Here is a 27,337-nt window from a genome sequence, read left to right as displayed (position 1 = left end):
AAGAATGGTAGGCCTTCCTCCCAAAGGAGTCCAAGGTTCTAGAGTCCTTGCCCGGGGGCGCCGAAGCATGCTCCCTAGAACTCTTGGCCTTCTTTAGGGCCAAATCCACAACTCCAGAGTCGTGAGGCAACTGAGTGCGCATCAGCTCTGGGTCCCCATGGATCCGGTACTGGGACTCGATCTTCTTGGGAATGTGGGGATTAGTTAGAGGCTTGGTCCAGTTCGCCAGCAATGTCTTTTTGAGGACATGATGCATGGGTACAGTGGACGCTTCCTTCGGTGGAGAAGGATAGTCCAGGAGCTCAAACATTTCAGCCCTGGGCTCGTCCTCCACAACCACCGGGAAGGGGATGGCCGTAGACATCTCCCGGACAAAGGAAGCGAAAGACAGGCTCTCAGGAGGAGAAAGCTGTCTTTCAGGAGAGGGAGTGGGATCAGAAGGAAGACCCTCAGACTCCTCGTCAGAGAAATATCTGTCCTCTTCCTCGTCCCACGAGGCCTCACCATCGGTGTCAGACACAAGTTCACGGACCTGTGTCTGCAGCCGTGCCCGGCTCGACTCCGTGGAACCACGGCCACGGTGGGAGCGTCGAGAGGTAGATTCCCTCGCCCGCACTGGCGAAGCTCCCTCCGCCGACGTAGTCGGGGAGCCTTCCTGGGAGGCTACCGCAGTCGGTACCGCAAGCGGCACCGATGTCGGAGACCTCACCCCGGGCAATGGGCCAGCCGGCGCCTCGCTCGACGGTACCGGAGGCGCAAGCACCCCCGGTACCGGAGGGGTAGGGCGCAACAGCTCTCCCAGGATCTCTGGAAGAACGGCCCGGAGGCTCTCGTGCAGAGCGGCTGTGGAAAAAGACATGGAAGCCGATGCAGGAGTCAATGTCAGAACCTGTTCCGGGCGTGGAGGCTGTTCCGGGCTGTCCAAAGGGGAGCGCATCGACACCTCTTGAACAGAGGGCGAGCGGTCCTCTCGGTGCCGATGCCTACTGGGTGCCGACTCCCTCGGCGACCCAGAGCTCTCGGTGCTGACACGGGAAGGGGACCGGTGACGATGCTTCTTCGACTTTTTGGGACGAAGCATGTCACCGGAGCTTCCCGGCACCGACGAGGAGGACGTAGAATCCAGCCGTCTCTTCCTCGGGGCCGAGGCTGAAGGAGGTCGGTCTCGGGGGGGCTGTACCGCAGGAGCCCTCAGGGTAGGGGGAGACCCACCCGAAGGCTCACCGCCACCAGCAGGGGAATGGACAGCCCTCACCTGCACTCCAGACGAAGCACCACCGTCCGACGACATCAGCAGACGAGGAGGTCTCGATATCACCGACGCCGACGCAGCCCACCGATGTCGCCCCGATGCAGAGGGCCGATGCCTCGATGCACTCGATGCAATCGGGGGCGAGGAAGAAGGTCCGGGCGCCGACGACGTCGAAGCAGTCGATACTCCTGGTGCCGATGCCGACGAACAGCCCGAGAACAAAACGTTCCACTGGGCTAATCTCGCTACCTGAGTCCGCTTTTGCAAAAGAGAACACAGACTACAGGCCTGCGGGCAGTGCCCAGCCCCCAGACACTGAAGATACGACGTGTGCCTGTCAGTGAGCGAGATTACCCGGGCGCACTGGGTGCACTTCTTGAAGCCGCTGGAAGACTTCGATGTCATGGGCGGAAAAATCGCGCCGGCGAGATCAAAACTCGAAATGGCGAAAATGGCACCACAAAAAGAGGGGAAGAAAAACTTCGAACCGAGGCCTAAATAGGGCCTACCCCGACGACGAAAGAAAACTTACCGGGGCAAAACTAGAAATACAGGAAGGGAGCAGACCGAAAAGGTCTCCTTCCGACACTCTAGTTTTTTTTTTTTTTGAAGCGAAGTCGAAAAACGACGCGCGAGGTCAACTTTCGGGGCGCGAATGGCGAAACACGACCGTACCGAGCGCGGACAAAAGAAGACTGGCCGGCACGAGCCGGTTCGGGCGGGAAGACGGCTGCGCATGCGCGGTGCGCATCGGCGCGCGAGGACTAGCAAAGGACTTTGTTAGAAAGTGTTCCGATTGGAGGGGCTGCCGTGGACGTCACCCATCAGTGAGAACAAGCAGCCTGCTTGTCCTCGGAGAATAATATTTTAACCAAAGGTTAAAATAACTCTATTCTGTTTTAGAAATATTTAGTTCATGCATTTTCATTGGTAACTGAAGTTAAGTTACATTCAGGTCAGTAGGCCTCTTTTTACTAAGGTATGTTAATGCGCATTCCTTATCATCCTGCTTGAGATGAGTGGGTTATCTTCCCCTACCAGTAGATGGAAGCAGAGAACACTGACAAGTTAGTGATGTCATCACTAGTGCATGATGCACTGCAGCCCTGGAACTTGCCAGTATTTCTCTGTCTCCAGCAGATGGTGCGGGATAAACTGATGCTGCTGGATTTGTGGAAACAGGCCTGGCTTCCAAGGAAGCAGGCTACACCTGCAGCCCTAAGATTAAGTCCTTGGACTGATAATGGCTCTCAAGGATTGGTTGATGAACCTTTGCCCTGGTGGAATATGGAGGCATCCCTGTAGCCCCTTGCCTTAACCTGTGAGCTTTCACTTGGCATAGCTTGCTGGCATTTTGCACTTAGGCACACCCATTTACCCCTGCTTTAACCTGGTCTAAGTGGACACGCCTCACTTTAGGTATGGCAAAATGCCAGTTTATGCCAGTATTCTGTAACAGAATTTGGGTGCCCAGATGCCTTTACAGAGTAGTTTCCTGAACAGAAAGTACTTCTATATATATAATTCTCACCTCCAACGTACTGTCCTGTCTGGGACCGTGGCTCCTGTGGTCTGCTAGGCACCATCATGACGTGTGCCCCTCATGCCCTTCCCACCGAGTTCCAGACTCCGCCCTCCCTCCGATTTCAACAACCCCCCCCCCCCCCCCCCGGCGTTACGGACCCCTGGACCCCCCTGCCACGACCCCCTCTCCTGACGAAAACACTCCCCCGCCGCCGCCGCCCCCAAACCCCGACAGCTGAAGTTCTCTTCTTGGCTGCGCCAGGGTGTTGCTTCATGAATGATCAGCTGTTCAAGTTTCTGTACGTGCGTCTGACATCAGACGCACGCACAAAAACTTCAACAGATGATCATTCAACAAGCAACACGCCGGCACAGACAAAAACAGAACTTCGGCTGTCGGGAGTTGGGGGTCCCTCGTCAGCACAGGTACGCGACGGCGGCGGGGAGTGTTTTTGTCGGGAAGGGGGGGGGGAGTCGAGGGGGTCGCGGCACGGGGGTCCAGGGGTCCGTAACGCGGAGGGGGGGGGGGTTGAAATCGGAGGGAAGGGGAGTCTGGAACTCGGTGGGAGGGGCGTGAGGGGGCCTTGAAATGGGTGGGTGGGAAGGAGGGGGCCTTGAACTGGGAGGGAGGGTGGGTGGCTTTGAACTGGGAGAGAGGGTGGGAAGGGGGTCTGGAACTCGGAGGGGACAGAGCGACACAGCGAGGGAGGGTGGGGGATTGCCTTGCTAGCGCCCGTTTCATTTCATAACGAAACGGGCCTTTTTTACTAGTAGCTTAATATTATTTCTATTAGGAATTTTCCAATGATACACTCCGCGATCATTAAGGAGACATATCACGCCTCCAATATGTCTCCTTAATGATCGTGGAATGTATCATTGGAAAACTAATGAAAATTATATTAAGCTAAGTACTTTCTGTTCAGGAAACTGATCACAATAACACCAAGCAACACAGCAATACCAATGATCGTATTGGACAATCTACAATTTTCACTCCCTCCCTCCCCATTACACCACAACATAACCTTGTATTTGTTTCTCAACCGGACTTGGCGAACGCCTTTACGGTACTATGTAAGCCACATTGAGCCTGCAAAATAGGTGGGAAAATGTGGGGTACGAATGTAACAAATAAATAATATAAATAAACTGTAATGAAAAAAAGCACACAAAAAAAAATATAAAATGTAATATTGGATCGATGACGATTACACGCCCACCCTGATCAATGTTTGGCTTAAGTGAATTGCCAATGTGGTGGTAGCATGCACATCAGGTACCTTGTTTTCTCGCCCGGCACCGCCACAGTCCGGCCCACCCGCTCTCCGTCGCTCCCACAACTAACCTGAAGCGCCTTCATCTTCGATGCAAGCAGCAGCAGCAGGGCAGGCCACTCCTTCCTTCCGTGTCCCGCCCTTGCCTGACGTAATGTCCGCGAGGGCGGGGCAGGGAAGGAAGGAGAGGTCTGCTCTGCTGCTGTTGCTTGCGTCGAAGATGAAGGCGCTTCAGGTTAGTTCAGAGGGCCCGGCGCTGGCAGCGGGTGGAGGGGGGCCTGGCGACCTCGGGTGGGGGGGGGGGGCGCAACGCAACGTGACCTCGGGGGGGGGGGGGGGGCCGACCCGGGAGCGGCCTTGTCCCGGGCCCGGCCCCAGCTCTCAGCGGCCCTGGATAGGAAGAGTGCTCCCTCCTGACGTGGAAAAGATACTGTTAAAACACGGTAAACCCTTTCTTCCCATCTCCTCCATGAACCGGGATTTTTTTTACCTGAAATGCCCGCTGAGAAGTTCTTTAATGACGGCCTCTCCACCACGGTGTAAGACTCTCCCACCACGAAGACTTTGTAAAGAACAGCGTTGTGGCTGACGAAGCTCTGAACGACACAGGGGGGCGGGATCGCGCTCAGGCCTTCCTGATTGAATATTATTGCCATCTGGAACACAAAGGAGGGGGGGGGGGGGGTGCGCACACATTTATTTCTTGCAACATCTCAGACCTTTTCTGGCGTTGTGCCGTGTTCAAGGTGCGCCTGACTGACCAGAATCAACCAAGCAGAAAAATATAAAGAAAGGAAGAAATCCAAGTTCCGATTAAAGCCAAGAGAAAGCGTTTTGAAAATTAAATTGAAGCCAGCATGCATGTGGACCAGAGCTAGAAACATTTAAGTCTTCTAAAAAAAAAAAAGAGGAAAGCCAAGACCAGGGTCAACACAGCAACAGATACAGGACATGACAAGCCACAAGAACAGTTTCCATTCCTCTCAGAAACAGTGGCGTAGCCAAGAGTGGGCCCGGGCCCACCCACTTTGGGCTCAGGCCCACGCAGGAGCAGCACGCCTATGTGGCTGGCAGGGATCCCCAAGCCCCACCAGCCGAAAACTGCCCAACAACTGTCCCTCCTGCATACCTTGTAAATAGCAGATCTTCGCCTGCAGCGAGCAGCAGCTGATACTTATTGTTCACACCGGCCCCACATACATCAGAGGGGAAGGGCTGTGGGGCCAACGTGAGAAGTGTGTATTAGTTGCTGCTCGCTGCCGGTGAAAAATCTGCTATTTAAAAGGTATGCGGGGGGAGGGGGATGTTTGAGAGACCATATGGCATACAGGCGAGAGAGGGAGGAGAGACCACATCACTTGTGGGACAGGGCGGAGCTCTTCTGCCCACCCATCTTGGGCCCAGGCCCCCCCCCTCCCAAACAAAAAAATTGGGTGCCTAGCTACGCCCCTGCTCTAAAATATGCACCCCACTGACAGAGGGTAGCAGTCCTGAAGAAAAACTGTCATGTTGGAGTGGAAGAGTGGCCTAGTGGTTAGGGTGGTGGACTTTGGTCTTGAGGAACTGAGTTCAATTCCCACTTCAGGCACAGGCAGCTCCTTGTGACTCTGGGCAAGTCACTTAACCCTCCATTGCCCCAGGTACAAATAAGTACCTGTATACAATATGTAAGCCGCATTGAGCCTGCCATGAGTGGGAAAGTGCGGGGTACAAATGTAACAAAAAAAAAAAAAAAGACTCCTTCAAGGGAGCAACACAGCTTCAGGCAGTGCTTGGTACAATTGCTGGTGGCTTTTCAGTGGCATTTTGTGGCACCCATAGTTTTGGCTTCTCTCACACCAGCTTCCTATTGTGGGCTCCAACAAATATATTGCATTATCAGTGCTGTGTTAAAACCCTTTAGTGTCCAATGTTCCCATCAATCTGTTCCCATATGGCTTATTACGGGAACAATGGACACTAAAGGGTTTAAAAACATGTGCAAAGGTTGTCCCCCAAAGCATGAGAATCTCCACCTTATGCTTATGTCAGTGCTTCTCAACCCAGTCCTCAGGGCACACCAGGTCAGCCAGATTTTCAGTATGTATGAAATACATTTGCATACCAAGGAGGCAGTGAATGCAAATCTATTTCATGCATATTCACTGTGGACATCCTGAAAACCTGACTGGCCAGATATGCCCCAAAGACTGGGTTGAGAACCTCTTGTTTATGCTACTTAAAGTGTACAAGGGCTGCTAACCAGTGTGGTGCTAGAACTAAACCACATTAATGGGCAGCTCTGGATTTAAAATTACAATCAGAAATGCATACAGAACAGAAACAAAAATGTGCACATTTAGAAGGAGCTTTTGTGTGTAGGGCAGTCGTTCCCAAACCTGTCCTGGAGGCTTCTCAACCAGTCAGCTTTTAGGATTTCCACAAAGAGATGAAATGCTGATACCACTTTCAGAAGAAAGGAAGGAACAGTGCACAGGGAGACACCCACCTCTAAAAAGCGGAGAAAGGGATCCCGACAAGAGAGAGCCTGAAGCTCTGAAACCCTACGTGCTGAGGCGATAGCCACCAAGAACGATGTCTTTAGCATAAGATCTTTCAAGGAGGCCTTCCAGACTGGCTCAAAGGGCGGTTTCTGAAGAGCCCAAAGGACTAAATTAAGATTCCACTCTGGACACAGCATATGGTAGGGAGGACGCAAGCAGCCCGCTCCTTGCAAGAATCAAATGATATCCGGGTGAGCCGCAAGATATGTCTTCTGAAGTTGGCCCGTGAAACAGGCCAAAGCCACAACCTAAACATTTAGAGAACCCAATGCCAGTCCTTTCTGAAGGCCTGCCTTGAGAAATGCTAGGATGTGCACGATCTGGGCAGAGAAGGGGAAAAAAAGTCCAGGCTCAGAAAACCAGCAATCAAACATCCTCCATACCCTTGCATATGCCATGGATGTACAGTGTTTCCGAGCCTGAAGCAAGGTAGCAATGACCAAATCAGAACAACCTTTGCATCTCAACCAAGCCCTTTCAATGGCCAAACTGTAAGATCAAAGAGGCAGGAATCCTCCATGAGCACCAGACCCCGCTGCAGAAGAAGGAGAGGATCGCGTCCAGCAGCCGAATCAGGCCCATGTACCACGACCTTCCCAGCTAATCTGGGGCTATGAGAATTATTCGACCCCGGTGCAATGGGATCCTTTCAACATGCAGCATACCATGGGCCAAAGAGGGAAGACATATAGCAGATGTATCTCCAGCCAGGGCTGCAGTAAGCCATGATTCCTATCGAGCCCAGTTCTTTCGAATGGCTGAAGAACTTGGGCACTTTGGCATTCCGTTTTGTCGCCATCGAGAAGCAGAAAACGCCATCGGTCCACTATCAGCTGAAAACCCTGGCTGGATAGTTCCCATTCTCCTGTGTCCAAGGAATGCCTGCTGAGAAAGTCCACCTCCACATTCAAGAACCCAGTAATGTAAGCTGCCAACAAGCAGAGATCATTTTTTTCCGCCCAAATCATGAGGGAGGCCGCCTCCACCACCATCGTACAGCTACAGATCCTACTTTGCTTGTTGATATAAGCCATCGCCGTCACAGTGTCAGAGAAACCTTGGACCAGGCCCCTGCCAGAAAGGGAGCGAAGTCACACAAGGCATTTCACACTGCCCTGAGCTCCAAGCGATATATCGACCACTCAGACTCCTATTCCATCCATGTGCCCTGTGCCAGATGGAACTTATAATGAGCTCCCCAACCCAACTTGTTGGCGTCCATTGTCACCACTTCCCATTGTGTTATTAGAAAGGGCGACAACCACCACGGCATACTCTGTCCAAGGAAGATGAATGTCATATTTCTGTGACAATGGAGACCAGCAGCTGAGAAGAAACGCCTATAAAGGCTGCATATGAGCCCTTGCCCACGGCACCTTGGCGTGCCTGAAAGCGGGACTTCAGACCATACTGCTGATGACCAGGTCAGTAACATCTAGCATCTTGAAATTGAGAGCCCCCTGGACAACCAGATGCTTTTGGTTTATCCTCCAGAAACCACTGTGGCTTAGTTTCCCCCCCAGTTCTTTCAGCAAGTTACTGAGATCTTCTCCAAATAGTCACTTGCCATGAAAGGGCAGTTTAACCAGATGTGACTTTTGACACTGCATCCGCTGCCCAATGCAGCAACCAGAGCTGCTTATGTGGTGTGACAGCCAAAGACATACTGTCCGCCGTAACCTGTAACATGTCAAATAGCATCCACTAATTAGGCCAACCCCGTTTCTTCCTGGGTGTTATGGCACTTGTCTTTTTGTTGCAGAGTACTGATGCCACTTCAGGCATGCTCTTGTTTCAGCAAGCCTTCTAGCTTTTAGGGCAATGCCCCCTTCCACTGGCAAGGTGGTCTTCTTAGTCACCGTCATAACAAGGAAGACCACCCTGGGAAGCCGCAATTTCTTTTTCTCCTCCAGAACCAACAGGTAGAGGCGAGCAATTACTCTTCCCACTCTCAGCCCTGTGTCCAGTGAGACCCATTCTGCTATAATTAGGTACTGAATGTCAGGATGCATCAGGAAGTCCTTAGGAGGAAATCTAAGCCCCCAAGAAGAAGGCTCCTCAATCGAAAGCACCACCAGTGCCTCAGAAATAAGAGGACTGAGCTCCTCTTTATGACACAATCTCAGTACTATCAAGTCATCTCCCTCCTCTAATGACTCCTTCAACGACGGCTCCTCTGAATGACCGAGAACACATCAGATAATGAGGGAGAAGCAAAGAGTCTCATCAACCCACTCCTTGAAATCTAAACGAGATCTCTTAAAAAAACAGAGGGGCAACAGGGCGAGAAACTGAAGCACCTTGCAGCAACTCTGACTGTCCCTCCTTCAGTCAATAGGCCCGGTGTAAGATCAATATGAACTCCGGAGAAAACAAAGATCCTAATGCAGCTTAATGCTCTGTCAGAACCTGGAGGTGGTGGAGAGGAAAACGGTAACAGAATTCAAACATGCGTGGGATAAACATAAAGGAATCCTGTTCAGAAGAAATGGATCCTCAGGAGCTTAGCCGAGATTGGGTGGCAGAGCTGGTGGTGGGAGGCGGGGCTGGTGGTTGGGAGGCGGGGATAGTGCTGGGCAGACTTATACGGTCTGTGCCAGAGCCGGTGGTGGGAGGCAGGCATAGTGCTGGACAGACTTATACGGTCTGTGCCAGAGCCAGTGGTGGGAGGCGGGGCTGGTGGTTGGGAGGCGGGGATAGTGCTGGACAGACTTATACGGTCTGTGCCAGAGCCAGTGGTGGGAGGCGGGGCTGGTGGTTGGGAGTCGGGGATAGTGCTGGGCAGACTTATACGGTCTGTGCCCTGAAAATGACAGTTACAAATCAAGGTAAGATATACACAAAAACTAGCAAATATGAGTTTGTCTTGTTGGGCAGACTGGAAGGACCATGCAGGTCTTTTTCTGCCGTCATCTACTATGTTACTATGAGGTTGTAAAATGGCAGCTGTGCTCCACGCATAATCAGACAGAGGCTGTTCCTCACTGCCAGTTGGACCTGACAAAATGGCGCTCATGCCTGCGCTCTCTTGCATCAAACTGCACATCGGCCCAGGCAGAAAGCCCAAAGTGCCCGGCATATTCAGATGCGCCAAATCCGAAGACGTGCTGCTGCCGACTATTTCCCCCCCCCGCCCGCATCCCGCTGGATTCCCAGCTTGCACGCACTGCAACGCCCCAATGCCAGCCAGCGGGTCCCCCAGTGGTAACACTGCTTAACTGCCTCTGCGGGAGTCGCCATTCATCCTGACTGTCACAAGAGCCGCATCACGCAGTCCCAAGTGGTGAGTCAGGATCCCTCCCCTGCATCAAGTAACTTACAGCCCTCCAACAGGTTCAGAGTCAAACTTTAGCTGGAGTTACCACTGCCGGCTGCTCCCCCCCCCCCCCCCCAAGCTCACGGTCTCCACAAGTCTTACCCCAGATGAGACAGAATCAAGACTGATAAGCTGTCCCACACTTTCTAGTAAATCTCTTTCTGTCTCCTCTCTCTCTCTCTCTCTTTTATTATTATTTTTTAAGGTTGTTGTGCTGGAAAAGGAGAGCTTCACAGGAAACAGGGGAGAGGTGAAGGAAGGAAAGAAGTAAATTCATGGGGCATCAGAGACAGAGATCTATTGACCTCCAGATATGATTCTGCAGACTCAAGCCATCCACAAAGCTTAATTGGGGACCAGCTGCCCAACTGGACCAGGAGGAAAACCACTCAGAACCAGAGGCTGAAAAATATGTCCATTCGCCTGCTGGAGATAGAAAATACTGAGGAGCTGGACTGGATGCTATGAGACAGATGTCTCAGCTCAGTTTTCAATCCTCTATCGCCACCTGTTGGTTGAAGGACACAACTATCCCATAGGTTCTGGCACAGTGGGAAGCTACGTAATGGAATAGACTGTTCTTAGGCAACAAGAAGAACATTTACAAGGGGAAAATTCCCAACCCCACAGAACAGTGTTGCTTCTCAACCCAGTCCTCGGAGCACACCAAGCCAGCCTGGTTTTCAGAATATCCACAATGGAGATGCACGATACAGATTTGCATATCAAGGAGCTCATGTATGCAAATCTAACTCATGCATATTCATACATATTCTTTATCAATAAGAAATCCCTCTAATTGTGCAGGGTTAAAAAAATATATATAATTATCATTCTGAAATCTAATCAGACACTTGCAAAGGAACATCAAAAAGGAAGAAGTACCCACAGCACTGTATTTTTAAACAGGTGATTTGAGAATCAGTGGTGATGAATTAACACAATTTGCAAATGCAATACAGAACTGGGGGTGGGGTGGGGGAGTTATGCTTCTTGAACTGCTTCACTGTGGCGTTCACACCCCCAGACCTGGGACACAGGCAGCAAATGGCTATCTATATTTAAAATTCTAGGCAGTGCAACCTGTGAGGGAGGGAAAACCATACCAAGAGATGGAAGTGCTGAAAAATGGGGAGGGGGGAGGTTCTGAAGCTCAGAGATTCTCGTTCACTCACCTCATGAGAATTTGTGCCGTGTGCCACTTTTGTTTTACAAACTAAAAGAAAGGAACAAAAATAAACCAAATTACTGAAGAGGTCTCACAGGTCGAACCCTAGTACTGATACAGAGGTGCATAATCACAAGACTCTGAGGGGGAAAAAAGGAGGACGTTTTTCTTCCAAAGAGCACAGCTGTTAAGTTACCCTGTTCTAGGACAGAAATTTTAGGCCAATTATGGATTTCTGACAACCACTTTCTGCGGCATCCTGGGATCTTGCAGCTCTGATTTCAACGGAGAGAACTAGGGATTTGCAAATAAGCCTGTTTTGGGATGTAAATCCAAAACCAGGAATGGCTAAAAAGTCTCCCTCCTGGGAATGGAGTAACTTGGCAGCTGCTCCCCTTCTCTAATTGGTGAAATTTAGCCTTTAAAAAAAGGCAGCAAACAAAAAGCGAAGAGGAAACTCCTCACGCAGATTAAAACCAATAAAAACAAAAAAGTGAGGACAAATGTGGAGGACATCCAAGGAACTTTATTGAGAAGCATCAAACCACCCGACACGGCCGTGTTCCGGCATCTAAGCCTGCATCAGGGGTCAAACAAATCTCCTTTGGTTGTTACTTGATTACAGGGGCGTAGCCAGACACCCAAGTTTGGGTGGGCCTGGACCCAATGTGGGTGGGCAGAACTCCGCCTGTCCTACAAGTGATTTGGTTTCTCCCTCTCTCGCCTGCATGCCATATGGTCGTTCAAACATCCCCTCTCCCCCATATACCTTTTAAATAGCAGATTTTCACCGGCAGCAAACAGTTGTTGGGAGTTTTTTTGACTGGTGGGGCTTGGGGTCCCTGCCAGCCACATTATAGGTGTGCTGCTACTTGGTGAGCCTGAACCTAAAGTGGGTGGGCCTGGGCCCACCCCAGCCCACCCTTGGCTACGCCACTGCTTGATTAGAAACCAAGAGAAAATCTGGTAATATGGTAACGGACTTCCCGCAAATTCAGAAGTTTAAGAGTTCAACTGTAATACGCCTCAATGGCAGTACGCAGAAGTGACGTCAATAGTACATACGCTTCTCAATAAAGTTCTTTTGGATTTCCTCCACATTCGTTCTCACTTTTTTGTTTTTATTGCCTTTAAAAAAGGAGCATCTAAACCTTGCCGAAAACCAGAGAGGATGAAATGTTCTCTGTGGCTGTACAACATTTAAAGCAAAATAAAACAGGTGCCCAGAAAAAAAAGGAGAAAAATAACTTATATTATTACAGTCTTCCAAAGATGAGCTTCAAGTGGTCTCAAAGCTTACATGAAACATCAAACCTGGATGACTCCTAAGTAGGGACAAACGAAGGTCATAGAGTTCACAGAACATCTAGAACCCCCAGGGGAGGTCTGCACAGTCTTGTTAAACGTGGGAGCTTGTAATAATAATTCTGTTAACTTGGCACCTCTAGTGAGGGCACGACAATGCCACGCACAGAGCACCCATTTTATAATGACATCTGCATGCCAAGATACCATTACAGAATCTAGCGTAAGCCAGAACTGGAATGCAAAGAGTTAAATGTGACCATTTACGCCAGCTTTGCTTTATGACAGGCATAAATGGGCACACCCGGGTAGTATTCTATATCAGGGATTCTCAACCTTGTCCTCGGGATACACCAAGTCAGTCTGGCTTTCAAGCTATCCATAATGAATATATAAAAGAACGCAAGCGTTGCCATACTAGGACAGACCGAAGGTCCATCAAGCCCTGCATCCTGTTTCCAACAGTGGCCAATCCAGGTCACAAGTACTTGGCAAAATCCCAGAACAGTAAAACAGATTTTTATGCTGCTTATCCTAGAAATAAGCAGTGGATTTTTCCAAGTCCATCTTAATAATGGCTTATGGAAACTATCCCAAAAAAGTTTATAAAACCCTGCTAAGCTAACTGCTTTGACCACATTCTCTGGCAATGAATTCCAGAGTTTAACTACATGTTGAGTGAAGAAATATTTTCTCCGGTTTGTTTTAAATTTACTACTTAGTAGCTTCCTTGCGTGCCCCCCAGTCCGGGTATTTTTGGAAAGAGTAAACATGCAATTCATATTTACCCATTCCACTCCACTCCTACCTTGTACTCAGATCTATAACTTGAATATTCATTGTGGATATCCTGAAAATCTGACTGGCCGGGTCTGTGCCGAGGACTGGGCTGAGAACCCCAACTATAAGTTTTGTTGGAGGCACACCCATAGCCCACCCACATTCACGCCTCCTTTGCATTTACTCACTAGGCGTGACCTTCTAGAATAGCACTCAATGCATTTACACTCATGCCTGATTATTTTGGCGCCTCTGACGCATGGCGCCAAGTTATAAAATTGCCCTGAAAGAATTGAAACATGCATTTTTTAACACATGCAAATAAAATCGCTCAAGCAGGCTTTTCAGATCTGTACAGAAGCTAACACCATCAGCACTGGCTACAGCAGGCTCAGCAAGAGTACGCACTGAATGGAAAGGCGATGCCATGCTTCTCCAGTAGCTGCATTGTCTCTACTGCGCATTCGCTCGTCACCTCCACGAAAGGTGGAGAACAGATTCTCTCATCTAAAAGACAAAAGTGATGGGAGAGACTTCAGTTTAAGATCATCAGTTTATGTTTCAATGTTTTTTATTGATGACATTTTCAGAGAGAACGATATTAAACAGTCTGAATGTATACAATTCCAGTATGGAAAAGAAAAAACAAAACCGAGTTTTCAATAACAGTGAGATAGTACCTTATGCCATAAAATTTTTAATTGTTACATCCCCAACTCCCCCTCTAATTCTGTGCCCCTACAGTTAGGCTGTCGGGCTCATTTTCAAAGCACTTAGCCTCCCAAAGTTCCATAGAAACCTATGGAACTTAGCCTCCCAAAGTGCTTTGAAAATATGCCTCTGTATCTTCCCTTCCTAAGATCATCAGTTTAAATTATTCCCTTCCCAAGCATCATATTTCCAACACAAGTTGGAGGACCCTTTACTGGATCAAACGTCGGAATTATCAAAAGACACTGGTACTCATGAGCGTTCGCGTCCACCTGCAACCAGGGGCGTAGCCAGACTTCGGCGGGAGGGGGGTCCAGAGCCCGAGGTGAGGGGGCACATTTTAGCCTCCCCGGTGCCGCCCCCCCCCGGCCAACTTTGACAACCCCTGCCGATGACCCCCCCCCTCCCGCAGCCAACCCTCCCCTGCCGTCGCCTACCTTTGCTGGCGGGGGACCCTAATCCCCGCCAACCGAGGTCCTCTTCTTCCCGCGAAGGCTTCATTCTGTTTCTGACGTATCAGACTCACAGAAACAGAACGAAGCCTGGCTGATCTGTAAGGCTTTGTTCTGTTTCTGTGAGTCTGACGTCCTGCACGTCAGAAACAGAATGAAGCCTTCGCGGGAAGAAGAGGACCTCCTCGGCTGGCGGGGATTGGGGCCCCCCACCAGCAAAGGTAGCCCACAGCGACAGCAGGGGAGGGTTGGCGGTGGGAGGGGGGGTTGAGAGGGTCAACGGCAGGGGGGTCCAGGGCCAAATGTACGGGGGCCCAGGCCCCCCGTAGCTACACCACTGCCTGCAACTCTTTGTCAGATGTTGCACAGAAAAACCCAAGCAGCTACGAAAGCTCACTTGCCTATCGTCTGTACAGAATCCTTATGCTGATCCAGTACAATATGGCTACCCAAAATGTGCATGTCAATAATTCATTACAAATCATTTCCCCAATCCCTGATGGCACCAAGTTGCTATGTTGGCAGCAAACCAAATCTCCTGAGGAAGCCGAGTAACGAAACGGGTCCCCGTTGGGATTATTCGGGACTATCCTACCTGCCATAGAGTGACAGGAAATGGCACAAATCAATCTGTTTTCAGGATTTCCAATGAGTATGCTTGAGATCTTTCAATGTATGCACATGCATCCTTGCAAGCAAGACAACACTTGCAGAGGAAAAGAAAAAATATGTTCTTACAGCCAAATTTAGTATCTCGTGGGACTATCGCTTGAATTCTGAAGCGTCCTGAGTCTGAAGACAGTACCAATACAGTGCAGTAATCAGCAGATCCTGCTATGTCTGTATAAGAAATTGCCTATTGCTCATGTTTGATCTATTCTTACTGTACACTGCTTTGAGTGAATTCCTTCAAAAAGGCGGTAAATAAATCCTAGTAATAATAATAATAATATCCGATTGTCTGAAGCTAACTTCAGCTGTTTAGCAGCATATCTTTATGTCCTATGTGGAAGTTGTGCATGCTGAAGAAAATTGATCATGCTATAATTTTATTTAACAATAATTTTTCATATAAATATTCACAATAAACGGTTTGGTTGGAGGTATTTTTTAGACCAATGATAGAAGCTGTGACATGTGGAGTGGAGGAGTGGCCTAGTGGTTAGAGTGGTGGACTTTGGTCCTGGGGAACTGAGTTCCATTCCCACTTCAGGCACAGGCAGCTCCTTGTGACTCTGGGCAAGTCACTTAACCCTCCATTGCCCCATGTAAGCCGCATTGAGCCTGCCATGAGTGGGAAAGTACGGGGTACAAATTAAAAAAAAAAAAATTAACCTTGTTATGTGGTTATTCAATTGATACCACAGTCAACTGAGGTTAATGCCATGGTACCAATTACACTCCTCAAAATACCAGTGTGCTTTGTCCTTCTCTACATATGACTTTTTTTTATCACGTGTTCTACTTTTTCATCTTAATATTGTCTCTTACATCCTTGCACTTTCTTGGTATGACAGATATAAATCCACTCTTATGACTGCAATTTTTGTTTCAAAATCTTTTGTCCTCGCATTCATGTTGCATTTTGGCTTTAACGGTAGGGGGTGGTGCTATAACAGGGTATCTATTTATTTTATAAAGATACATAGGGGCCTGAAAACTGGGATTACTTTAATCAGTGGGATTTGAATTAGAGACTTAAGTATTATGTATTGTTAAATAACTTCTGGTTTTTAAAAGAGAGAGAATGTAATCAGATGTGGGCTTTTAGCTTAGATTTGCCTAGGGCAGACCAAGCTCACGCTATACAGAGACAATGGGCTACGAAGCCCAGCACACTCAGGGAGACCAGCGAGCACCACAAAAGGTTAAATAGACCACTCGAATGGGCCGCAAGGCCAAACTGAAACCCAAACATACAGAGTCCAAACGTATGGGCCGCAAGGCCGAACTGGAACCCAAACATGCAAAAGGGAAGGGAAAAAGAACAGAGCGAAGTCCCAGAAGGGGCTGGCACTCGGGCCACGCACACAGCGTCACACACAGTCACCAACGAAAGGTCTCCAGACCAAACACACAGATACAGACAACAAACAGAATAAGGGAACCCAAGCAGAGAGGCAACCATAGGCGCCTCGTATAAGAGGCTTGGGGAGGCTAAGCCTCCCCAGCCCAACCCTGACCATCTTGTGTTTCTTCTGCTGCCCGCCGTCTCCATCGTCATTTTTACTGCACTGAAGAGTTCTGCCTCGGCACCGGCAATTCAGAGTCAGCCTTCTGCCAGCATCGGGGCTTTCTCTTCAGGCATGTCTCACTCCCTCCCAGCTCTGCAGAAAAGAGGAAGTTACGTTAGAGACCTGGACGCCCCTGAGGAGAAGCCCCGACGCTGGCAGAAGGCTGACTCTGAATTGCCGGTGCCCAGGCAGAACTCTTCAGTGCAGTAAAAATGACGACCGGGGAGACAGCAGGCAGCAGAAGAAACAGGGAGAAAGATGCAAGACTCCCAAAACGAGTGGAAGTGAGCCTTTGTAGCCCAGTAAGTAAACAAGGAAGCCAATTTGGTTAATGTGTTTCCCCAGCATGACATCCTCACTGTCTTCAGCCCAAACAAAACAAACAAACTTTTGAGCTGCTGCATCCAGGTTGTTCTTGATTGTTGATCGTAACAAGGAGGCTAAAGCTGGGGCACATGGAATCACATTTTAATGTCATCTCATTTGTAGGAATTAGCATTTTAGATACACAACTGGATTATTCTGTTTTTAGGCATGTTTCAGGGACAAGTGGTTTTATAGGTCAAAATAAAAATAAATATTTTTTTAATGCAGGTCTCTTTTGTTTAAACATAACTAAATGGGCTATAAGCCCCTAATGGTGTATTAGGTTCTGCCCAGTGTAATATTTATGGTACAGTAAGGTTCTGAGTGTGTTTTTCCACAAAGATGTGCATAGTGTTTTGCAGTTGAGCGATTATGGTTAGTATATGCTTTGAGCAATCACTTTATTCTTTGACATATGATACATATTTAATATCTAAATTTAATAAAAGTATTGTGACTTTTATTTTTATTTATTTTTTTTCTGTGTGTTATGAGACAATTATGGATTTAAGCTCCACCCCTGGCCCCATCCCTAACTCCACCCCCTTTAGCCTCCCCAAACAGTTGGGCCACCGACCGCCTATGGAGGCAACCCAAGCTGTGCCACACAGTTTAAACTAAGGTGCGGCCTACACAGGATCCAAAGAGATAAAGCAAGAATAGGGTAAAAAGGGAAACCACACAGAAACACAGCAAGAGATACACAGTTAGGTAAGGAGCAATCCTCAGTAGAAGCAAACAGCAGGTAAAGGGTTAGGGCAGGCTACACAGAGAGACTGCTTCAAAAAGTTTAAAGCTGTTCCAGTTGGATAGACAGTGCCTTAAAAAGTGGAGAATAAGGGATTTTATTTTTATTTATTTAACAGCTTTTTTAATTTGAAAGTTTCCCATATCTAGACATAAATATCATGAAATAACATTGAATATCACTAAAACAGCTTAAAAAATTATTGTAGTCGGTAGAAACAGCAGTAATAAACTATATATTGTGTGCTCATTTTTCTACACTGTTCTATAGAATACAGTAATACATGGCCAAATCTCAGTGAGGATATCCTGCTAGGTTCATGTTAACTGTTGTTGTAATCTGCCTTGGGAAGCCTGGTGTTATAAAGATGGAAATTAAATGGACGTCAAATTAAACTCTCCTTTCATTGGGGTACATGGAATCACATCTTCATCTCATCTCTTTTGCAGAAGTGTAAATTTTAGTTACACAAATGGATTACTATGTTTTGAGCATGTTTCAGGGACAAGTGAATTTATAAGTCAAAATAATAAAAATAAATATTTGGTTTCATGCACATCTCTCACTTTTTGAAACATAACTAAATGGGCTTTGTGTTTACCTTGGACATGGATGGGAGGGGAGGACAGGGGAGAGAGGAGAGTTGCTGGACACTGATGAATGGAGGGGAGGGCAGGAGAAATGCTGAACATGGATGGAGGAGAGGGAAGACAGAAAGGAGATGCACATGGATGGAGGGGAGGGGAGAGAGGAGAAATGCTGGACATGGATGGAGTGGAGGGCAGGAAAGAGAAATGTTGGAGGAAAGGAAAGACAGAGGAAGGAGATACACACGGATGGAGGGGAAGGGAGAGAGGAGAAATGCTGGACTTGGATGGAGGAGAGGGAAGATAAAGGAAGGAGATGCACATGGATGGTGGGGAGAGAGTTGAAATGCTGGACATGGATGGAGAGGAGGAAAGAGAGAGGAAGTGAGATGAACATGAATGGAGGGGAGGGGAGAGAGGAGAAATGCTGCACATGGATGGAGTGGAGGGCAGGGAAGAGAAATGTTGGAGGAAAGGAAAGACAGAGGAAGGAGATACACATGGATGGAGGGGAAGGGAGAGAGTTGAAATGCTGGACATGGATGGAGAGGAGAAAAGAGAGAGGAAGTGAGATAAACATGGATGGAGGGGAGGGGGAGAGGAGAAATGCTGTACATGGATGGAGGAGACGGAAGACAGAGGAGGAGATGCACATGGATTTAGGGGAGATGAGAAATTCTGGACACGGATGGAGGGGAGAGAGTTGAAATGCTGGACATGGATGGAGGGGAGAGAAGAGAGAGGAAGTGAGATGAACATGGATGGATGAGAGGGAAGAGAGAGGAAAAACAGGAGATGTATAAGGATGGAGGGGAGGGAAGAATAAGAAGGAGATGCATACTGACGGAGAAGAGGGAAAGAGAAAAAAGAAGAAAAACTACACATGGATGGAGAAAATAGGCAAGAACTGGATCCACTCTATACCTCCTCCAGTCAAGTCTGCGGAGGACTCAGCTTTTACCTATGGATGTAGAGCAAGAAATGAAGAAGAAAGGAGGAAAGTAAAGAAATAAATGGAAAGGAATCCCTGGAAACGGAGTTAAGGGAACAGATAGAGAGCAGCAGAATCAGAGACTGGGACCGCCATGATCAGAAAAACAAAGTCACCAGACAACAACGGTAGAAAAAATCATTTTATTTTCATTTTAGTGTTTAGAATATGTCCAATTTGAGAATTTACATCTGCTATCTTATTTTGCACTGGGTATACTGGAGCTGTAACATTATTTATAATGAAAAAATTCAAGTTATTTTTTTCTCCTATACTGGTATAATATTTTCAATGATGCCTGTTTATATGCGCCATGGTTGGTATAAGGGGTGTGGCTAACATGGGAGTAGAGCCATAGGTGGTGGCCCCGCCCATAATGAGTAATCGGTACCTTTTTTCCTACAAAAAAAGCACTGTTTATATCCCACATTATCCCAAGCAAACTCAGGTTCAATATAGCTTACATTTGAAAAAACCAGTGAGACAGAATAGAATTCAGTAACAACAAGGGAGCAAATCAATGGATATGTTTGAAACATTTAACAAAGATGAGATTATCATATATACCCAGATGGGCATTTAAAAGTCTGTCCTTTAATGATGCCGTATGTTCAGAAATCATAGCCATACGTATAAACAGTTATTCAAACATTATCACAACCACACACCAGAACAGGTATCTATATACACATTGCAAAAGTAAACAACAACTTCTACAGAACAACACAGCTTATTCCAAACTGCTTAACCACCCTTAGGATTCGCCTCAAGACATACCATGTCCATACCACTGCATATCACAAAAAAAAAAGAAGCAATTTCCCACATACCGTCTTTTTCTTTTGATGTACGCACAGGAAAAATAAAAAGATGTTAAATGCTCCCAGGTTTCAATTTAATTACGGTAAAAAAAAAAAAAAACCTTTGTACTTATAAATAGACTCTCTGAATGTTGAGCACCTGACTCTCCTAACATGACGCCTGTTTTGGTGGCCCTTTACTAGGTGAAAACATCTGTGCACGATTACAACGCCTGCTAGGGAGTTCCTACAATCAGCCCCTCCAAATTACACACTGATTACAATTTCGAACAAACGAGTACTCTAACCTATGAAACCGATACTTCCTCTGTGTACATCCATATGCTGCACAAGCCGGCAAGTTTGACAATATAAATGAGAACAAATAAAAATGCTACCAACAATAAAGAACGACTATGTGGATGCAGCAGCTGAGTGGTTTGTTTGCTTTGTATTGGGTGTATGGGAATGACAGCTGCGCGGAGGAGTCAGTGCTGAGCTGGCTTCAACTTTTTGACATCATGCCATCTCCTGTTCTCAATCTAACCTCCTTGATGCCTCTGGCCTGCCCACGTCCCTCCCATGGCCACGCCCCCTTTGCAGATCTGCGTGTAAACACTTAGGCATAACTGTGTTTTCATACCTTGCATGCACTAGAATGCATTTCTGTGCCAAAACTTCAGCAAAGAAGTAATGCCTAACGTTCAACACTATAGACAGAATTTCCCTGTATGGGCTGAATTAGGGTTACCATATTTTGCACCCCCCCCCAAAAGGACACATGCCCCGCCCCTTTCACACCCCGTCCCACCCCCTTTGACGCCCTCGCTCTGCCCCCTGTCACATTTTCCCCTCCCCCCTGTCACACACCCCGTCACTCCCCCTCCCCTTACCTTAGTACTGCCCTGGTGGTCTACTGACCTCTTCGGGGCAGGAAAGAGCCCCCTCTTTCCTGCCCGGAGCGCTGCCCTGCATGCATCCTTCCTGTTGGTGATCTCGGCGCCGATTCAAAATGGCCGCCGAGAGTTGAAGTCTCACGAGGTCACTTCAACTCTCGGTGGCCATTTTGAATCAGCGCCGAGATCACCAACAGGAAGGATGCATGCAGGGCAGCGCTCCGGGCAGGAAAGAGGGGGCTCTTTCCTGCCCCGAAGGTAGAAGAGGTCACTAGACCATCAGGGCAGCAGTAAATAAGGGGAGGGGAGCCTAGCAATCTGCCCGTTTGTCCGGATTTCTAGACAAACGGGCAGGCTGGCAAAACCCGCCTGGTTGCCCAGACATGTTCTCAAAAAGAGGACATGTCCGGGTAAATCTGGACATATGGTAACCCTAGGCTGGATTCAGTAAATAGTGCCAAAAAATGGAGGACAGAGGATCAACTCTTATTGGATAGACCTGGTGCATTTCTAGGGGTTGGAAATACTTCCCTTTTCTGCAAATTGTGTCTGGTTGAGAATAAGTGTATCCTCCAATTTTGGACAGCTACAGAACCTCCTGCGTACTGGTTTTGGATGAATCAAGTACATCAGCTGGCTATGTGGGAGGGTAGAGAGATTAGGGGTTCTCTCAAATGAAATTTTTTGTTACTATGGGATTCTTACTTACGTTCTAACAGTGCTCGGTTGTATTGCTTATTTTTGAATGTCGTTTGTACTAACAGTTCAATAAAAACTTGTTAAATTTAAAAAAAAAAGTTTTACTCCACAGTTATGTGGCTAACTTATGCCCTGATGATCAGTTTCTCCACACTGTTCCGAACAGTGCTGTAAAATTAGCAACGGAACAGCGCAGGAAAACATCCCAATGTGTGTGAACAAGGCGGTGGCTGTGGCCAGAAGGATGCTAGGCTGTATCGAGAGACGTGTAACCAGGGGTGTTGATGCCCCTGTTCAAGTCATTGGCAAGGCCCTACCTGGAGAATTGTGTTCAGTTTTGGAAGCCGTATCTTGCTAAGGATGTAAAAGGAATTGAAGCGGTGCAAAGAAAAGCTACAAAGATAGTATGGGATTCGCATTACAAGACGTATGAGGAGAGACTTACTGACCTGAACATATATACCCTGGAGAAAAGGTGAAACAGGGGTGATATGATACAGACGTTCAAATATTTGAAAGGTATTAATCCGCAAACAACCCCTTTCCGGAGACGGGAAGCTGGTAAAACTAGAGGACATGAATTGAGGTTGACGGGGGGCAGACTCAGGAAAAATGTCAGGAAATATTTTTTGACAGAGAGGGTGGTAGATACTTGGAATGCCCTCCCGCAAGAGATGGTGGAGATGAAAACGGCTACAGAATTTAAAAATGTGTGGGATAAACACAAAGGAATCCTGTTCAGAAGGAATGGATCCACAGAAGCTTAGCGGAGATTGGGTGGTAATACCGGTAATTGGGAAGCAAAGCTAGTGCTGGGCAGACTTCTACACTCTGTGCCATGAAAATGGCAAGGACACATCAAGGTCATGTATACATATAAAGTATCACATATAATGAGTTTATCTTGTTGGGCAAATTCGGTGGACTGTATAGGTCTTTATCTGCCATCATCTACTATATTACTCAAATACCATGCCTGAAAGATGAGTACATGGCAGAAGGTCAATAACCATCTTGTTCTAGGTAAAGAAAGGTGGGTTCCAACAATCAAGTGCCTTTCGCTCTCTTGTCACGAAGGTCCGGAGCTTGCTTAAAGAGCCTGAGAATTAAGAAGAGTTTGTTTTCTCTCCAGACACAGAGCAGGACTCCTGCTCTTCATACTGCTTCATTGTTCCTTTGTTATTAATGTCAGATAAACAAGGTATTTTACTGCTTTCTTTTCATACCAAGCTGTTAAATTTTGGAAACTCTTTACCACCTGAAAAATGTGATCAGAATCCTCTTATCTCAGATTTAGGAAATTATTGAAAGCTTTTTTATTTTTATTTTTTTAATTTGATATTATGATTGTGCTTTAGTTCTTATATTTGCATATTGGAGATTGCTTTTTTTTTTCTCCTTACATTTTTCTTTTGTAGCCTACCCTAAACCGTTTTGGTAAGGTGTGAAAAATAAGCACCTTTATTATTATTATGCCCACATGGCTAGCACAGGCCTGGAGAGGGCCTCCTGACAGCCTGTGTGGGGTGCATGCTACAACCTGGGCGGTGCCTCTCTCATATAAACATGGGCTTTTAGTTTATAGTTCTGTTATAGTATTAACAGTCTCAAGTACAAACATTTTTCCCGCTCACATCTGCTGCCCAAAGGGCTTTTAATTCATCATGCCAACCCTCAGCAGCTCTTCCCTAAATGGCTGTGTAAAAGAGGGCCACGCCGCCTAGCACTCTTACAAACAAACAAAAAAAAAAAAACACAGCCTGCCCTGCTTGCATGCCCTCATTTCTATGTGGCAGACAGAAAACTGGACAAACTTTTCCAAACTCTTTAATACGACTTCGTGATTTATGTTTTTTCTGTATTCCTTTTACGTTGGAATCTGGAGAGCACACATCGCTCTATCAACAGGGACAGACTACAAATTTAAGACGTGCAGACGGGCTCAAAAGCAGATGATTCAAGTGTTCACTTGAAGAGTCACTTTCAAAGGGGTCCTTTTACTAAGTTGTGGGAAAAGTGGACCTGCACTAGCAGCGACGACGGCTGTTTTTGCCGCGTGCCGGGTCCCTTTTACAGCAGCGATTAAAAAGGCTGAAAAAAAGAGAAATGGCTGTGTCGTAAGTTCACACTTGCTGCGCAGCCATTTGGGGGGGGAGGAGGGGGGGAACATCGACACTTACCACCACCCATTGAGGTGGCAATAAGGGCTCCCGCGCTAACTGCAGGCTAACCCCCCTGTGGAAATATCTTCTTCTATATATATAATTCTCACCTCCAACGTTCTGTCCTGCCTGGGACCGTGGCTCCTGTGGTCTGCTAGGCACCATCATGACGTGTGCCCCTCCCGCCCCTCCCACTGAGTTCCAGACTCCGCCCTCCCTCCGATTTCAACACACCCCCCCCGCATTGCGGATCCCTGGACCCCCTGCCGCGACCCCCTCGACCCCCCCCCTTCCAGACGAAAACACTCCCCCTCTGCCATCGCATACCTGTGCTGACGGGGGACCCCAACCCCCGACAGCCGAAGTTCTCTTCTCAGCTGCGCCGGGGTGTTGCTTCATGAATGATCAGCTGTTCAAGTTTCTGTGCGTGCGTCTGACATCAGACGCACGCACAGAAACTTCAACAGATGGTCATTCAACAAGCAACACGCCGACACAGAACTTCGACTGTCGGGGGTTGGGGTCCCCCGTCAGCACAGGTACGCGACGGCGGCGGGGGAGTGTTTTTGTCAGGAAGGGGGGGATCGAGGGGGTCGCGGCGGGGGGGGGGGGCATTTTCTAATTTTCAATTTTCAGTTCGCAATAGTGCGCAGTACCTGGAAAAAAGTTAACATGGGAGCTCCTGGGTTATCTCTGTGTTAAACCGTTAGCACATGGTATTCTGAATTTGATAGCTAGTTAGCGCTTCAACACCCATTCTGCACCCATGACACGCCCCTCTCCCAAACTATTTAAGGCATGGTTAGTGTGCATAAAAGGGAAAATACCGTAAAACACATTAAAGCGTTTTGTGGTAGCTCGCTTTCCCATTCTAAATGTGCGTTATGCAGTTTAGAAGAGGCGTTCCCTTTATTACTCCCTATGTCAAGATGACCTTTTTGCATGTGTGTTTGAAATTTAAAATAAAAGGATCTTCACCAGAATCTGAAGGCCAACTTCTGCCTTAAGGTTAAAAGGACCCATAAAACTGTAATTAAAACAAAACAGGATGTACCATAAAAAAACAAAAAACACAAAAGATGTACTTTGTCCTTACCCCGAGTCAGGGTTTCATTGTTTATACAAGTAACCCCCTTCCTTGGGACAGAACGAAATGTTACTGATCACGCTTGCTACAGAAGCATTTATATCTCATGAGCAACAACCTAGACATATTTAAAATAAACATCCTAATCACACAGAATTTTCCTGCTTGGGCTGTTTCTCAGATGGCAAAAGTCAGTGGGTAAATACAAGGTCTTCTGTCTGCCAGCATGTGTCTGCTTTACATCCCCTCCTGGTTTATTGGCTAAAGTACTTTTCTTATACAAATACGCTCAAATATCACACGGGGGTAAGGGAAACATGATGCTGAAAATGTGTTCTCTTCTGTGGCTGATTCTCTGGTTGACATCACTAGACAACAGCCAGGACACTGCCTGAAGGGCAACTGTTCCTGAAGCAACACATCCTGAGCCTTGCAGGAAGGACACTGAGAACATCTGCAAGGGCAAAAAACTTTCATCTAATAGAATTTTTAAGAACTTTACATTTAGGACAGAGGTTTTTCAGTGACTGCGCATTTAGGACTGGATTCTATAAATGTTAAAAATCGCAGGCTATCCTGAGAGGTGTACAATTTGGACACTATCAATCAATTACTGACGTTAACTGGCAATAATTTGGATTTGTGCATGCATCTTAATACGTGCAATTCTATAAAGATCTGCACGCAAATCTTATAGGGTCCTTTTACCAAGCTGCGATAATGGTGGCAGCCGTTTTTGCCATGCACCAGGGACCTTTTTACCACAGTGGGTAGAAAGCCCCTTAGAAAGACATGGCCATGCAGGAGGGAGCCCTTACTTGCCACCCATTGAAGTGGCGGTAAGGACTCCCACAGTAGCGCGACCTTGCCTGATTACCGCCAGGATAGCACTGCGCTAGAAATTATAGAGGTATTTTTCATAGCGCCGGGAATGGCGCATGCTCAAAGCGGAACTATCACTGGCAGCAGTGTTGGGCCGGAAGTAGTTCCAGGTTGACACGCAGCAAACCCTTTAGTAAAAGGGCCCCGTAGTGTGCAACTCAAAGGGGGGCGTGGCCATGGGAGGGGCATAGGTGGACCTGACGCATTCACTAGAGATACGCAGTATTACTGAATACCGGAAATCTGGACCTAACTTACGTAACAGAATCCACTCCAGGTTTCAGTTGGTGTAAGTCCTCGTACTCAAAGTTGAGTGCGGATCCCGACGCTATGTGCTGTTCTATAAAGGGCGCTGATCCCTGAGCACCCATTACAGAATACCTTTCGGGGGCCCTTTTATTAAGCCGTGTAGGCACCTATGCATGGCCAACGCGCGTCAATTTGGAGTTATTACTCGGCTACCGCGTGGCCCGGGCGGTAATTTCATTTCTTATGCGTGTCCGCTACATGCACCAGAAAATAATTTCTATTTTCCTGCATGTGGCGGAAACCAAGTGTTAATCATCATTCTACGCGTGTACATGATTACCGCATGGTTGCTGTGTGAGACCTTACCGCTAAGTCAATGGGTGGGCGTAAGGTCTGAGACCCAAAATGGACGCGTGCCAATTTTTATTTTGCCACTTATCCATTTTCAGCAAAAATATAAAAAAAGGTGTTTTTTTTTTTTACAGGCGCACTGAAAAATGGATCTGCACACGCCCAAAACACGCGCCTACACTAGCGCAGCCCATTTTTCAGCGCAAATTAGTAAAAGGACCCCTTTGAGCGCCATTTACTGAATCCAGCCGTTAATGTAAAAATTAACATACAGTAATTGCAAAGCCTTTGTGGTAAATGCCTTTGTGTTCAGCATCTGTCCTGCGTTTACTACAAACAGCAGACACCTACCACACCACACAGCAGACATTTCATGCAGGTGCAAATAGCGCGTGAACAACCATGGTACCCGTCCTGTATGTAACATGGTGCGGGGTCAACTACAAATCAATAATAAACAGGTCTTGCAAAGTGGCATTCTTCCCCTTTTGGCTTCCCTCCCTTCAATCCCCTCATCGCAAAGTAAATGCCCCTGATCAGTGGCATTCCTAGGCTGGCTGACACCTGGGGCGGATTGCCGATGTGCCCCCCCCCCCCCACGAAATTACACCCCCCAGGTGCATTTTTACCTGCTGGGAGGGGGGGGGGGGGGTTCCGCGCGCCTGTCGGCTCCGAGTCCGCTCATTCCCTGCTGCTCCCTCTGCCCCGGAACAGGAAGTAACCTGTTCCGCGCAGAGGGAGCAGCAGGGAGGGAACAAGCGGACTTGGCCAACAGGCGCGCGGCACCCCCCCCAGCGGCGTGCACCCGGGGCACACCGCCCCACCGCCCCCCCCTTGGTACGCCACTGCCCCTGATAACACCTTATCCCCCTACACCCTCAATCCCGCTAAGTAGTCCTCCACCCACAACCCAGCCCCTCCACCACACAAACCCCACCCCCTCTATCAAACTCCCAC

The 27,337-nt window shown here is 47.8% G+C and overlaps 1 protein-coding gene across 1 annotated transcript in view; it reads right to left on the bottom strand.

The window, feature by feature from the left end:
* The window catches only part of ITPK1 (inositol-tetrakisphosphate 1-kinase), a 299,388-nt gene that overhangs the window by 17,998 nt on the left and 254,053 nt on the right, over positions 1 to 27,337 (bottom strand). Inside the window, exons 5-7 of the mRNA XM_030214763.1 lie at positions 13,574 to 13,672; positions 11,088 to 11,128; positions 4,544 to 4,709 (exon numbers count right to left, since the gene is read on the bottom strand). Coding sequence (XP_030070623.1) covers positions 4,544 to 4,709; positions 11,088 to 11,128; positions 13,574 to 13,672 — 306 coding nt within the window. The remainder of the gene's footprint in view (positions 1 to 4,543; positions 4,710 to 11,087; positions 11,129 to 13,573; positions 13,673 to 27,337) is intronic.

This window comes from Microcaecilia unicolor, chromosome 9, assembly GCF_901765095.1.
Source record: "Microcaecilia unicolor chromosome 9, aMicUni1.1, whole genome shotgun sequence".
Lineage (NCBI taxonomy): Eukaryota > Metazoa > Chordata > Amphibia > Gymnophiona > Siphonopidae > Microcaecilia > Microcaecilia unicolor.
The sequence above is the reverse complement of the archived record's forward strand: the minus strand, read 5'-3'. Positions and strand labels throughout refer to the sequence as shown.